This window comes from Pithys albifrons, chromosome 2, assembly GCF_047495875.1.
Source record: "Pithys albifrons albifrons isolate INPA30051 chromosome 2, PitAlb_v1, whole genome shotgun sequence".
Taxonomy (NCBI): Eukaryota; Metazoa; Chordata; class Aves; order Passeriformes; family Thamnophilidae; genus Pithys; species Pithys albifrons.
The window spans coordinates 52,664,879-52,677,864 of record NC_092459.1 but is presented as its reverse complement, the minus strand read 5'-3'; the positions used below and the strand labels follow the sequence as shown (position 1 = coordinate 52,677,864).

General features: G+C 45.7%; 1 protein-coding gene across 3 annotated transcripts in view; it reads right to left on the bottom strand.

Annotated features, from left to right (window-relative positions):
- The window catches only part of RNF217 (ring finger protein 217), a 66,199-nt gene extending 56,877 nt beyond the window's left edge, over positions 1–9,322 (bottom strand). For all 3 annotated transcript variants that reach the window (XM_071548998.1, XM_071548999.1, XM_071549000.1), the window contains exon 1: positions 8,597–9,322. In XM_071548998.1, coding sequence (XP_071405099.1) covers positions 8,597–9,235 — 639 coding nt within the window. In that variant the 5' untranslated portion in view covers positions 9,236–9,322. The remainder of the gene's footprint in view (positions 1–8,596) is intronic.
- Between the last annotated feature and the right edge of the window lie 3,664 nt (positions 9,323–12,986).

Below are 12,986 nucleotides of genomic sequence, written 5' to 3'. Positions count from 1 at the left end.
ACTGATTTTCTGTCTTAATCTGCAGCAGGATTAGTTCACCACAATAAAACATACTATTATCACCATAACCCTGCATGGAGTCCTAACATTTATATTTTGTAGTTGGTATGCAGCACTAGGCATCTAAATACTATGCAGTATATTTGCTCTTTCTCAGATCCATCCATTCCAATAAAAATTGCATATTCTTTCCCATTTTTAAGCTGCATGCTAATACAATAAAGTTAACTAAACAGAATTTCCAAGCTACTGCAGAACTGAGCTGCATTTGCACTTGAAAAAGCACTGTGCAATTTACATGCTTGTTTCTGTAAGAACTCTGAAAAAGTACTTCTAAGCAGGCAAATTACACCTGGCATTGCACAGGTGCACTGGAATGGAAAGGCATAAGGTGTCCTCTCCCCAGAGCACACTCACAGAATGAGCAACATTAAAATAGTTGAAAGGTTAGGAAGCCCTTCCCCACCATTTCTTTGCCCTCATACAGCAGCAATAGTACTGACAACAGCAAAGGACTTCTCTTGGCTTGTTCAGGGAAGTGGCATCTCTCACAGATGGCATGCTGCACCTACATACTCCACCCATTCTGCTGGCTGTGGGGTATAGTAAAACACTGACCCAATATTTTCCTCGAAGTTCTATACTTTAAACTGTGTTTAAAAGCCTTACTATTTCTTTTTTCATGCTAGATTTATTTCCTGCCTGCTTCCATCCAATAGGAAACCAGATACAGAGTTAGTCTCATTTCACTTTCTGGCCACCATTTACCAGAAGACTGGCCAGTATTCAGCAGCAGCTTTAAATAGAGGCCAAAGATCAACCTTACATGGAGACCACAAGTCTTCACAATTCCCTTTTGTTTTATGAAAGCTTACCCTGAGCAAGACCACCTTCTGGGGCAAACTGATTCTTACATGATCACCATGCCCTTCCCATCCTGGCAATTTTCTTCTCCCTTCCTTCCTTGTATTGTGTGAGCAACCCCACAAAGCCACGTCACAACTGAAAGATAGGACTTCCCTTTTCTGCAAGCTAAAGGGACAGAGTTATTCAGTACCTCATCCTACACTCCCCCCCCCTCCCCAAGCAGATACACTACCATTCCCTATGAGATCAGGAAAGCAAACCAAGTAAACTACAGAGGTACCCGCCTTTGCTGCCATTTGTACAATGTTTGTGGTAGAAAACAATATACAATGGCATCAGGACAACCGAGCTTGAGAAAATAAAGCTTTGCCCTTCTATTTTCCAGCAGAATATCCAATATATGTTTGCACTGTATTTAATAAAAGCACCACTGGGGAAAATCAGTGCACGACAGTACACTAGCACGCTCATAAGGAAATGGAAGTGGGATAGCCTTAGAAATTTCTTTAACTTTAAATGGAATTGTAATGGAGGAAGTACACAGCTTTCCTCACAATTAAGTAAACAAGACCAACCGCACATCCCAACAAGCCTGTCAATGAAAACACACACTGAACTTAAACTGAAGCAGTGAGGTAGCCTTTAAGGTAAATGTGGATTCTACACCGTTTCAGGTTTAGTTCCAAATCTGCCTTAAATTACTGCTAAGCTTCTGACCTGCATTGAAATCCATAAAATTTCTTCTCTATGTGTAAAATCTTGAATTTGTTTTTCATCTTAATATTTAACTTCCAAGTAAAATTCATTTCTTTGCCCCACCAAAAATTTTCCAAGTACTTAAAAATGGACTCAAAAATTAAACAGCCTCTTCATCACTGGACAACTTTTTCACATTTTCTAGTATAGAGAAAGTAATAAGTACCTGGCTAATAAAATCCTACAGACAAGGACATTTTTATTTTTAAAATATAATTCATAAAGAAAGTATTGAAAAAAAGAGCAAGAGAAACCTAAGTGCAAACAGTAAAGCATACTGAAAGACAGATAAACGTGGGTGGGTAAGTAATGGCCTTCTTCATGGCAATGTCTCCAGTTTGAATTTTTTAAAGAAATTATATCCCTTACAACTCTTAATCATTGTGACAATGCACTGACATCCTGGCCATGTAAAACGCGCAGCTTTCCTTAAGCCTGGCTGGTTTAAACAGCAGGAAGCAAGATATTTGTACAAGAAGAAAAGAGGAATGAAGGGCCAAGAGGCCTCAGAGCAGTAGGAAGAACAGTTTTTCTGGGTGGAGAAGCAGGAATGGGGCAGAGGTGAGCTTAAGGCCTTCCCAACCCCCATTTAACTCCTTCACTTCTCTTTGTTTGGGCAATTTAAAACCAACAGTTCAGTTTGCAACTCATTTCACTTAAAAATTCCTGAACTGGTCCATACATGTGCCTGGTAGCCCCTGCGAACAGCTGGTGGGAGCAGTGGGAAGGAAGGCACATAGCAGGTATCTCCTGATGGCTCAGCCTGCCTGTGGTCCCCAATGCCAACACACCCACAGACTAGCGAGGTTGCAACACACTGGCTATGAGAGACAGCTGACAAGCAGGACTTCTGCTTCACAGAAATTACATGTTTTAAAAATTAAGCTTCAAAGGCAGCTAAAAAAATGGTTCTTCTTCATCTCCCAAAGCAATTTCCCATTCATATGAAGTCTTTACCCTGCAAAAATCAGCTTTACTATGAACATCAGCAAACTCATGGTATCACTGCAGACTCACCATTTACCCTCACCCCTTGCTACTAACATCAACAATTTCATTACACCACTTAGCCTCACCTCTGGAACTCAGGCCTTTCTCCGTTAGCAAAACCCTTCCTGCAACTATTCAAAGATGGACCCATCTTTTCTATTCCCAACATCTTGGATCCCAGAGTTTTAATGAAAGTATTCTCAGCTGCAAGAAGAGCACCTGCTCTTTTACCCCTTCACCTCGTAACAGCATGGCTAAGGAACAACAGCCACAATTCCAGCTCTGTATCTAGGAAGGACTTATCCAAACAAGATAAGTAATAGCTATCCATGTGGAGTATGCTTGTACTGCTCCTACACAGTGAAAAAACATACCACACAAAGTGCTCATAGGTTGGCAGAGTATCTGGGCCTACACACGCTAGGACAACTAAGCAGTGTTATCATTCAAGAACATTGCTCAAAACCAGTTTTCTTTAGAATTAATTTCAAAGCATTTTCATCAATGCTGGATTTTGTAAGCTTTGTTCCAAACTTCAGTTTTGGCCCAAACTGGATCCATCAAAAAGCATTCAAGATGGACTAAAAGTCTGCTATATACCTTGTCAACTTTAAAGACTAACTCTTCCAACCTTAAAGGTACTTGAGTATCATCCTGAACTGTGACATCTGGTTACATGGCAGCATTTGGGAACTGGCACTGCATACAATACATCAGGAGCACAGGACAGACTTTCAGAAGCTGTTTACTGAAAATTACAGTCAAGTAGTTTAGGTGCTCCTGCAGCTTACAGACCAAGTCTATCTGTCTCCTCCCCAAGAAAACACCCACCTTACAGTGGCTGAAGCTGATGGTTTTGTTTAGAAAGTCTGTAAACTAGCAGGTTTTTTTCTCCTCCTGTACCTCTCTTCTTCCTTTGGAAACTTCTGTGTTCTTTCAGTGTCAGCTAGAGGGTGGTCCCTCATCCTGCAATCACCTCCTGGTAGGCTAGCTTGTGTTTAGGGCATGGTGGTAGAATAATAACCCTTGCAAACATCAAGCTGCTTCTGCACTGGATGACAGTGGCCTTTATGAGCTCTGGTTTAACTCAGGGCACAAGCAGATCATTAACCATCAAATGATTCAGCACTTGGTGCCTACATTTCTGCTGGCTGGTTTTCATCAGCAGAGAACAGCTTTGAAGGTGAATCATTTATATGATACCATCAGACACCTAAAGAGGCACACAGGTGTCAAGTCCTTCCAGCTCCAAGCCAACCAGTTTTATGTGACACAGACTGTTCTTAAATTCTCCTCTTCACTCTACAGGTTTATAATCACATTTCCCACAGAAATTCTGACTGTAACACTCTGCAGCTTTTCTCTCCAGCTCTTTCAGAAAGAAATCATGCACAGAAAAGAAAGGGGTCAAAACCAAGATACCAGTTCACAGAGAAAGACTGGTAACAGGTCTTGAGCAGGGCAAAGACCATCTCCACATTTCATGCTCAGAAGAAGAGAGCAGAATTTTAGTCCCACCAAAGGCAGCCATGCACAATATGCTGTCAGATGTGGTCCCTTCCTGCCCCCAACAATCCCTTCCGATATACTCATGGCCACTAATCTCATTAGATTTCCTATAACTAAAGCACTATAATATCTGATGAAGATTGTATGCTGTTTAAATTAACTCATCCAAAGTCTTTTAATACAAGAATGACTACTCCAAGAGATTTACAAGATTTACAAAATAAAGCATCACTAATCAGCACAGGATCAAAACTGAATTATCAAGTTTCCTGATTTGCATGTAGAAAGAGCCAGCACCAAGGTTTCTATAAAACTTTTACAGTCATTTTGTAGAAAAAATGAAACAAGTACAGGAGCAATTATATATGCATCTTCAAATATTTACTAAAGAACAAACTGTACTTTATAAATGTTAGGAAGCAGCAAATGTTATTTTGGTCTAGTCAATACTTTCTAAAAAGTGAAGAGTAAAATTGTTGTTCTGAATAGCATTTCTCAGGTTTTATAGATTAGGAGATGAAAAAACACATATAAACCTTAGCTTCTTTACCAGTCTACAACAAGTTAAATGTCAAAACCTAGTTAAACTTCTTCCCTTACCTATTCATTTTCAAAGAACATTTCCGACAAAACCCAACCCCAGCCCAGACACACAAACAGCCAAAAAGCAAAACCAAAAGCAAATGCTCCCTCTGACTCAGATGTACAAGCAGCCCAGAGCAGTTAGGAAATCAATCACACATTTAGCAAACCTCTATATGCACAGTTTCTGAAATAAGCTGGGTTTGGCGTTATGTTAAATGGAGAGCAAGAGGGGAAGTGAAGGAGAGGTAAACATAATAGTACACCTCTGAGACTGAGTGTCCTCATTCTTCCTCCCCTGTCCCCAGTGTTTGTGTGCTGGATGTAAGAGTGTAGAAACCCACAGATCCCATCTGAATGGGAAATGGTTCTTCTGCACTTCTGACCCCAAAATCACTCAATATATCTGAGAACCCATGGAGGAGACTGCCCTGGCCCTGAAAGAACACCAGCCTTTCAAACAATCACACTCTTCAACCTCATCCATTTTATGTTAGTGACTAAGCATAACAAAGAACAGCTATGGGCTACATCGATTCCTGGAGACAGGGCTTGCTGGGATCTGACTCAGGCTCTGTGGGACCCATACCAGATCCTGAGCTGTAAAAGCCACAACCTCTTCAATGACAACCCATCACTGTATCATCAATTTCTCTGAGTCCAAAAGAATAAAGTAATAGAAATTTTTTCGTGAGTGATAGACAAACTGCTCATAGTTAGACCCTGAAGAGCCCTGAGGTCTGTGATTATCGGGCTGTGAGAAAGAATAGCTAAATTGAGGCAGAGGTAAAGTTATGCAATTTCCCCCAGTCAGGCTCCAGATCAGCCTGGGCACTTTAGGCTTGCCTGCTAAGCTTCTGCTTCAGTGACTAAATCTTTGAAAGGGATTATGCAGCAAGGTGTCAGTGATAAGAAAGACTGGATTTGACCTCTAAAGACCTTCAAATGCAAAATTCCTAAAACAATTACCCTCATTTTCCAGCATACTGATAACACTACAAGCAGTTGGAGTATTTTCATCTGGCATTCTTCTTAAGAATGCCTAAAATTTCTGTGGATTTCCTGATCTATAAAGGGCCTCAAGGCAGAAGTTTTGATGCTCTTATATGTTTCCATAGAAGAAAGCAGAGTGCACTAACAGAGTGTTTACTTTGCTCCTCCATTAAGCATCATTTCAGAAAACACAATGAAACAATCATGAAGAATATAGGCTTCTTCAGTGAGAGAACATGTACAGACATTAAAGGAAACATGAATTATTTCAGTGCTATACTTCTGCCAACATACTCCCCATTTTCAGCATGATACCATTCCTCCAGAGATGTAGAGTCAGGTAGTGTCTTCTCATACAAAGCGCAGAGATTGCTACTTCTCTGACAAGGAAACCAGATCTAAACAATCCATGTTGTTGTTTGGGGGTTTGTTTTCTGTTTGTTTTCAATTTCAGGTACATTCTTATATCAAGGTGATCAGTTCCAAAATGCCAATCTGTTAAAATTTTCAAACGAAAACAGCTTTTCAACACTTATTCCCTTTGAACCTCTGGCAAATTTTCTTTTCATTTTGCTACACAAAATGCAGAGTCTCAAAGATGAAAGGTGACTCGATTTGTAACCTATACTGACTTTTCACTCATCCTTCCCTGAAATCACTCAAACATAACTGACATGTCGAAGCCTTTCTCTCTCCTCAGGATGACTCACAGGGTCCTTCCACAGCACAAAGGAAAGATACACCACTTCTTGTTCTTAGGAAATATCACTTTCTCGTTCTTTACTAAAAAAAGAAGATAGGAGATGAAAAAATTGGACTGTTATTTGTTATATTTTGTTTTCTTTTTCCCTGAATAAATTTATCAAGCAACTGAAATTCTGCCTGGTCATAACAGCACCTGTAACAACATGCCCACAGAAGTGCTCTGTGAATCTCACTCCTCAGCATCAGTATCCTTGCTGCAGACTACCTCTCCTCTGCTTCTGTATCCCTGCCCCACTTTTTATGTACAGGGGGAAGTACCCATATGGCTGTCAATAGCTGCTGGGATAAGCTTTATGAGAGCTCAGTAACAGTAGTGGCTTCGCTGATGTTGCAATCCCTGCATACTCATTCAATAGCTGGGCAATGCTAAACCTACTTCACAGAGCATAAACCTGGTTCCCAGGCCAGCCAGCTGTTTCAGGCACCAAGCTGCTGGATCATCCTCCAAGAGTCTAGTCCTAAACCAGGCAGAAGAGTTTTTTTGAATGCCTTCAGGTATAGACAGATATGATAGATCACACAACTTCCATTAGATCACTGTAAACTGCAGGCATCTGCAGAGGTCACAGAAGACCACCCTGACATCACATCACTTGGCAATTTCCAGCTTCAGTGCAAGTCAGTATTCTGACCCATGACCTTAGCAGCAGATATGAAAGTGGCACAAAAGTGCATTGACAATACACTCTAAAAACGTACTGGGAGTTTCCAGTCCACCACTTACCAAGAAGTCATATCATTCTTGGCTTTGTGCACAGTCTCAAGAAGGCTTATTAAGTGCTCCTGAGTTTCAGTGTTACAGGAGACACAGAAAACATAACTCTGCATCTCTCATCCATCAGTTCCCAAGTTAAGCTGTTCCCTGTTACCTAAATATACCAAAAGTGGATCATAAAAATGCCAAGTGAGTTTACTGTTAGCCAGAACAAGTGCTACCAGCACATGCTACAACAGTCTACCAGTGCCCAGAGTAAAGTACATACTTGACTTTGGCTAGCATGTGCGATTTTCAAGCAGTGAAATTTGCTCTGGTCAAAACAGATCTGTCAACTATTCATAGAGTGCAAGGGTAGCTGTAGCCATCCATCCCATTCCTACATAGGCAGTCCAGCAGGAGCACAGACTTGCCCAGCACAGCTTCATGCCCCAATGAGTGTAAAAATTCGTTCTACGACCAAACTAGTATGTCTCCACCATGCACATACCAAAAGTTTCTGTTGAATAAAAGCATAAAGATGGTAAGCAAAGGGTTTAGCTGGTTTTGTTTCTCGCACAACTTCCCACATTCATAACTTCCCTCACTGCTCTTCAGCTTCAGGGTATGACTACTCTAGCAGCAGAAACAACACACAAGTGTTCTGTGACGCTAAACTAGTTACTAAAAACATTAGCGAAGACAGAGCTTTGCTTTCAAGTTGCTGATTTAGGTTTGAAACAGCACTCCTGACTGACAACACAGTGACGGAGATGTAAGCAGCCTATACGCGAGTCTACCTGTCCAGGATGAAAAAGTTGTGTTTTCGATTTTTTTACTCCAAAGAAGTTCTTGTTTATTGTTATAACTGCGAATCTTCACGAAGCCTCACACACACACCCTAGACTACGCAGTACTTTAACCTTTCATGAATGGCGTAAACCCAAACGCGATGTATTCCGAGAGGACCAGGCCGAGCGGATGCACCAAGGGCCCGCCCGAACACCCGCACGCCCGAGCGGCAGCACCGGGACTGCGGGCAACATCCCCGCCTCCAGAGCCGAGGTGAGCTCACCAACCTCGGTCCGTATCACTCCCCGGCCTTCTTTTTAAAGAAAACTGGTGCCAGACAGGTAACAGCAAAAGTTTGAGAATTCAAAGAGAAAATCCTTGTAAAGAGGTGAAGAGCCTGAAAACACAGCCGTGACCAGCCGCGGAACAACGCACAGACAAGCGCTTCGGGAGCGAGCGGTCACTGAACCAGCGACTCGCACGCAGGCGGCGGCCGAACGCGCCCTGTGCGGGATGGGAAAGGCTTCTGCCCGCCCCGCACCACCTCGCCCAGCTCTGCAGCTCTCCGGCCGCGGAGCAGCGCTCAGCCCGCGCCCCGTGGCGGCTGCGGCCGCAGCTTCCCCCCGCACACCTCGGCAGCTCCCGTACCTGGGAGCTGAGGTACCGCCGCAGGCACTCCTCGCACACCGCCTTCTTGCAGCAGGACAGGGGCTTGATGGGCTTCTCCTCCAGGCACACGCGGCAGCTCAGCACCAGCAGCGGCCCGAACTCGCCGGCGATCAGCCCGGAGAAGGGCTCGGGCAGCAGGTACAGGTCCACCACCTCGATGCTGCCGCCCGACGACAGCGGATCGTCGCCCGGCACCACCCCGCGCCGCGCCGGGGGCTGCCCCACGCCGGGGCCGCCGCGGGGGGAACCGGGGACGGCCGCGGGCCGGTCGTTCTCCACGCAGTAGACGGTGCAGTACACGTGCCGCCGGGGGGGGCGGCGGCGGCCGCTGCCTCCCTCCGGCCCCTCCTCCGCCGGGGCCGTCTGCTCCCCCGCACCGGGCGGCTGCTCCGGCCCGGCCGCTGCCTCTGCCTCCTCTTCGGTCCCTCGCCGCTCGGGGCCGACAGCGGGCGGCGGCAGCTCCCCGCCTCGCCCCGGCCCGGCTGCCCCGCTGCCCAGGACTGCCTCTCGCAGCGCAGGCTGCTCGTCTGGGCTGGGCTCCCGCGGGCGCCCGGCCGGGCTCGGCGGCGCGGCTGCGGCGGCCCGCGGGGCGCTCAGCGAGCTCTGCTGTTCCCCCATCGCCGCCCGCCGCCGCTCCTTCCCATCCAGCCGCCTCCCGGCCCCGCTTCTGCTTCCGGGTCCCGAGCCCCGCCGCGCCGAGCCCCGCGCTGCCCGCCCGCGGGCGCCGGCCCCGCCGCCCGGCCTGTCCCCGGCGGGGCTGCGGGCGCGGCGGAGGAAGCGGCGGGAGCAGCTCCGCTCAGCGCCGCCCGCGGGGTCTCGGCTGGAGCCCGACCCCCATGCCGGGGAGGACGCGGGCAGCCGCCCCTGGTGCCGTGGGGCAGCACGCCCGGCCGCGCCCCGCACCGGCCCGCCCCGCGCGTCACCGCCCCTCCGCCCCGGCCCGGCCCGCCCCGGCCCCGCCCCGCCCGCTCTGACGCAGCTGCTCGGCTGCGCCCCTCAGTGAGCCGTGGAAACACAGCATGTCCCCGCATGCCACCCCTGGTAGCGGCGCTGCCAGGTGCTGCTCCGCGCCCGAGGTCGTTCCCTCCGCCGTGTGACGGTGCCTCGGGCCGCGCCCCGTTGCTCCTGCGTGAGCAGCGGTGACCATCGCTCCCCCGAAATCGTCCTCTGCTCCAAAGCGCGGGCGAAGAAGCAAACACTGGCTTAAATTTCTAAAACCCCTTTATGCTCCGAGGGGAACGTCCTCTAAGCACATGGTGAGCGTGCGATTAAAAAAATCCCTGAAGAAAACAAATCGTACCAAGCATCAGAAGCACCGCTCTGAGAGCCACAAACGAAAACCAAGGTGACATTCACAAAAATAATTGAAACTACTAAAAAAAGTGTATCCACACAGGTCCAAACAGGTATCTGGTTGTTCAGGTACTCAAAGGGGATTAGAGGAATGTATGCACATTCTGCTCTGAGAGTTGGCCAGCATGTCAATGCTTGACGATACCCAGGACTTGACATCATCGGTTACATCATCACATGTGGCAGACGTCAAGGAACTGATCCTGCAGCAACTGATAGCTTAACAGGCACTGTGCAGTTTCCATCCCAAACTTCGTCTAGAGTGTTAATCAGAAGTTAATCAGTTGCTCTGCTTGAGAGGGCATAGGGTTGGGCTGACTAGGGTGAGGGAAGGAGGTCTGCCAGTGGGGAGATGCTGGGGACATCAGGGCAGTCTGCATGTTGTCCCCTCAATCCCAGTGACCTCCTGAGGCTCAGCTCATGCAGGGAGCCGCTCCATGCGTTTGTTTGGCTCCATGTTTGAGCTCAGCAGCCCAGCTGCTCTGCCTCAGTGTCCCAGAGTGTGGGGCGTTGGAGACACTGTATGGGGCCAGCCCTGCTTTGGAGGGCCCTGCATGGCACTTAAACATGTGTCCACTCCAGGAAGGAGATGAGCCTCCCAGAAAGCCACATGGCGAACCTGAGCTCTTCTGCCGCAGGCTGAAAATCAGGCTCTGTGTAGTGACTGACAACATCTGCTGGCCTGGGGGCTTTTCGGCTTCAACATGCTCTATTTCTTCCAGACCAAATCAGACCTCAAAGTCAGTGAATGAATTTGTGCAATGTCAGGCTTTAGTTACCTCTCCAGAAAAACAATAAGGAGGGATTTTTTTAATTAAATAGTATGTTTAACTTTTCTTTCATAGGCCTCTAGCATTTATGATCCCAAAGCTTACTTTGAAAATATGAAGTGTAAAACTTCTAATAAATGAATAAACATCAGAATTTTCTACAACCCTACCACTCAAGAACCTGGAGCTCAAAGAAAAAACTAGAAAGGCAGCATCATTTCAAGAACAAGAATGTTGCTCAGCTCTCAATTCAGAGATGTGTATGCTAAAGCACAGCAGGGGAAAAATCATCCTGGGGATTTCAGGATGACAATGATAATTGCACTTGGCTAACGGGAAGCGTTAAGCAAATAGGAATTACAGTATTGCCTGTGCTCTACCAGTCTATGGACTAAGGATAGCTAATTCAGTGGCCTGTGCCCAACCATGGGTCATGCTGGTCCCAGCTGTGAAGAGTGAGCAGACATGCCAGCCCAGTGCCCCCAGTGTCACCCATTCTGCCCTGCTTATGGCTGGGATGGCCCTGACTGGTCTTGACTTGCAGTCCCCAAGGGAACTCCACCACTCTGTGATGCATGTATGCTCTGTAACAGGTCTTTGCCATATTCTATATATATTCTCTCAGGTATATTTAAAAACTATGAAATTATGTAGTAGTAGACAGAAAAAATATAGGGCTGAGGTAAGCATACCTTCTGGTATGTACTAATGGCTTTTTCCAGTGTGCCTTTACACAGATTCATATTTGAATGACCTTAAGGGAGAATTTTCAAAGAAGGACCACCCTAACCCCCCGCAAGCCTCCAACCATCTGATGAAATAGGATTCTGTGTTGCATGGCACTTACTTATTCCCCCAGAGAGCTGGTGAGAGAAGGAGCAGCTGATGAGGGACGGTGGTTCTGTTGCTCAGTGCATTGCTGGTAGGTGCCTGGGTACATGAAACAGGAGCCCTTACAGGGATGAACACATCGTTCCCGAAGAGGCTGCTCTGCTGCTGACTGACAGCCTGCATGATGTGTCTTAATCTGGCAATTACCCAGGTTTTGAGAAACAATGACTCAGATTTGCATCCAAAATTACTCTGTTGCTAAAACCTTCCTGTTTTAAAATGTAATTTCAGATCTTCACATTTTACACTTTCTGTAGAGCATGTCTCAACTTTAAATAAAGCCTTATGGAAGATATTCAAGATAGCAGCACTACTGGATTTGCATAAGATAACAGGTTAAAATTAATTATCCTACAGAGATAAATCTCTTTATCATCAAATGTTTGGTTTACAAGAGCTTCATTGTGTTTGAGCACAGTTGTGTACAGCTGAGTCTAGTTGCTTGAAAAATCGCTTTTCTTCCTGTGATGTACTGCCAAGTCAAACTCCACAGAGATTCACACATTTGAACTCTGCAAATGAAGTATGAAGAAGCAGCTGGCAGGACATTAATTATCTGTGAGAGATCCCCAATTTTGGAAAGCTATATCCACTCTTGTCCACCAGAACGTGGAGTTCTTACCTCCAGGGAATGCAGCAAAGTCCATAATTTTCTTCTTTTTTGTTTAAACTGTTGGGGGGTGTGATTTAAATAGGTATGTTTATAGGTGGTCCTTTTACTCACACCTGATTTTTAAATTTCGCAGCTGAGATCCAGGGTAGGCACTTGCATTTTCAAACAATGAATGTCATTGACTGCCACAGTTCTCATATAATGCATGAATTTAGGTTTCATGTTTGTTTTTTTTTTATTATTCACACTGATCGAAGAAGTTGTGGTGGTTATTGCATTAATGAATTTAATTTGTCCAAATGTGTAAAATTTTCCAGGGTACTGCCTGAAAATTTCCATCCTTCCTTGTTTGCCTTCAGTTCCTTCTTTCCTTCCTTGCTTTCTTTCCCTTAATCAAAGAGCATAAGCTTACATAAAACTTCAGCAAAAGAAAGTACTAGACTATGCAGCATATAGCCACACTGCCAAACTCATTACTGCACACAATCATGGAAGCAGTTCTATAATGAATTTATAAACTGATTAGATGCTTTCAGCAATACAAAGAGCTAAAACAGACAGTGCTCTATGTATCATATACATATATATCCATCTGTGTGTGTATATACACATATATAAAAGAAGAACTCAATTTCCCAGGGCTGTAGTTCCTGAGAGTCCATGGAAATTACTTTTACTGAAAATAATTAATATTGTTAGGATCAGTAATTAACTTTCATTCTTCTCAGTTTATTCTGTTGGC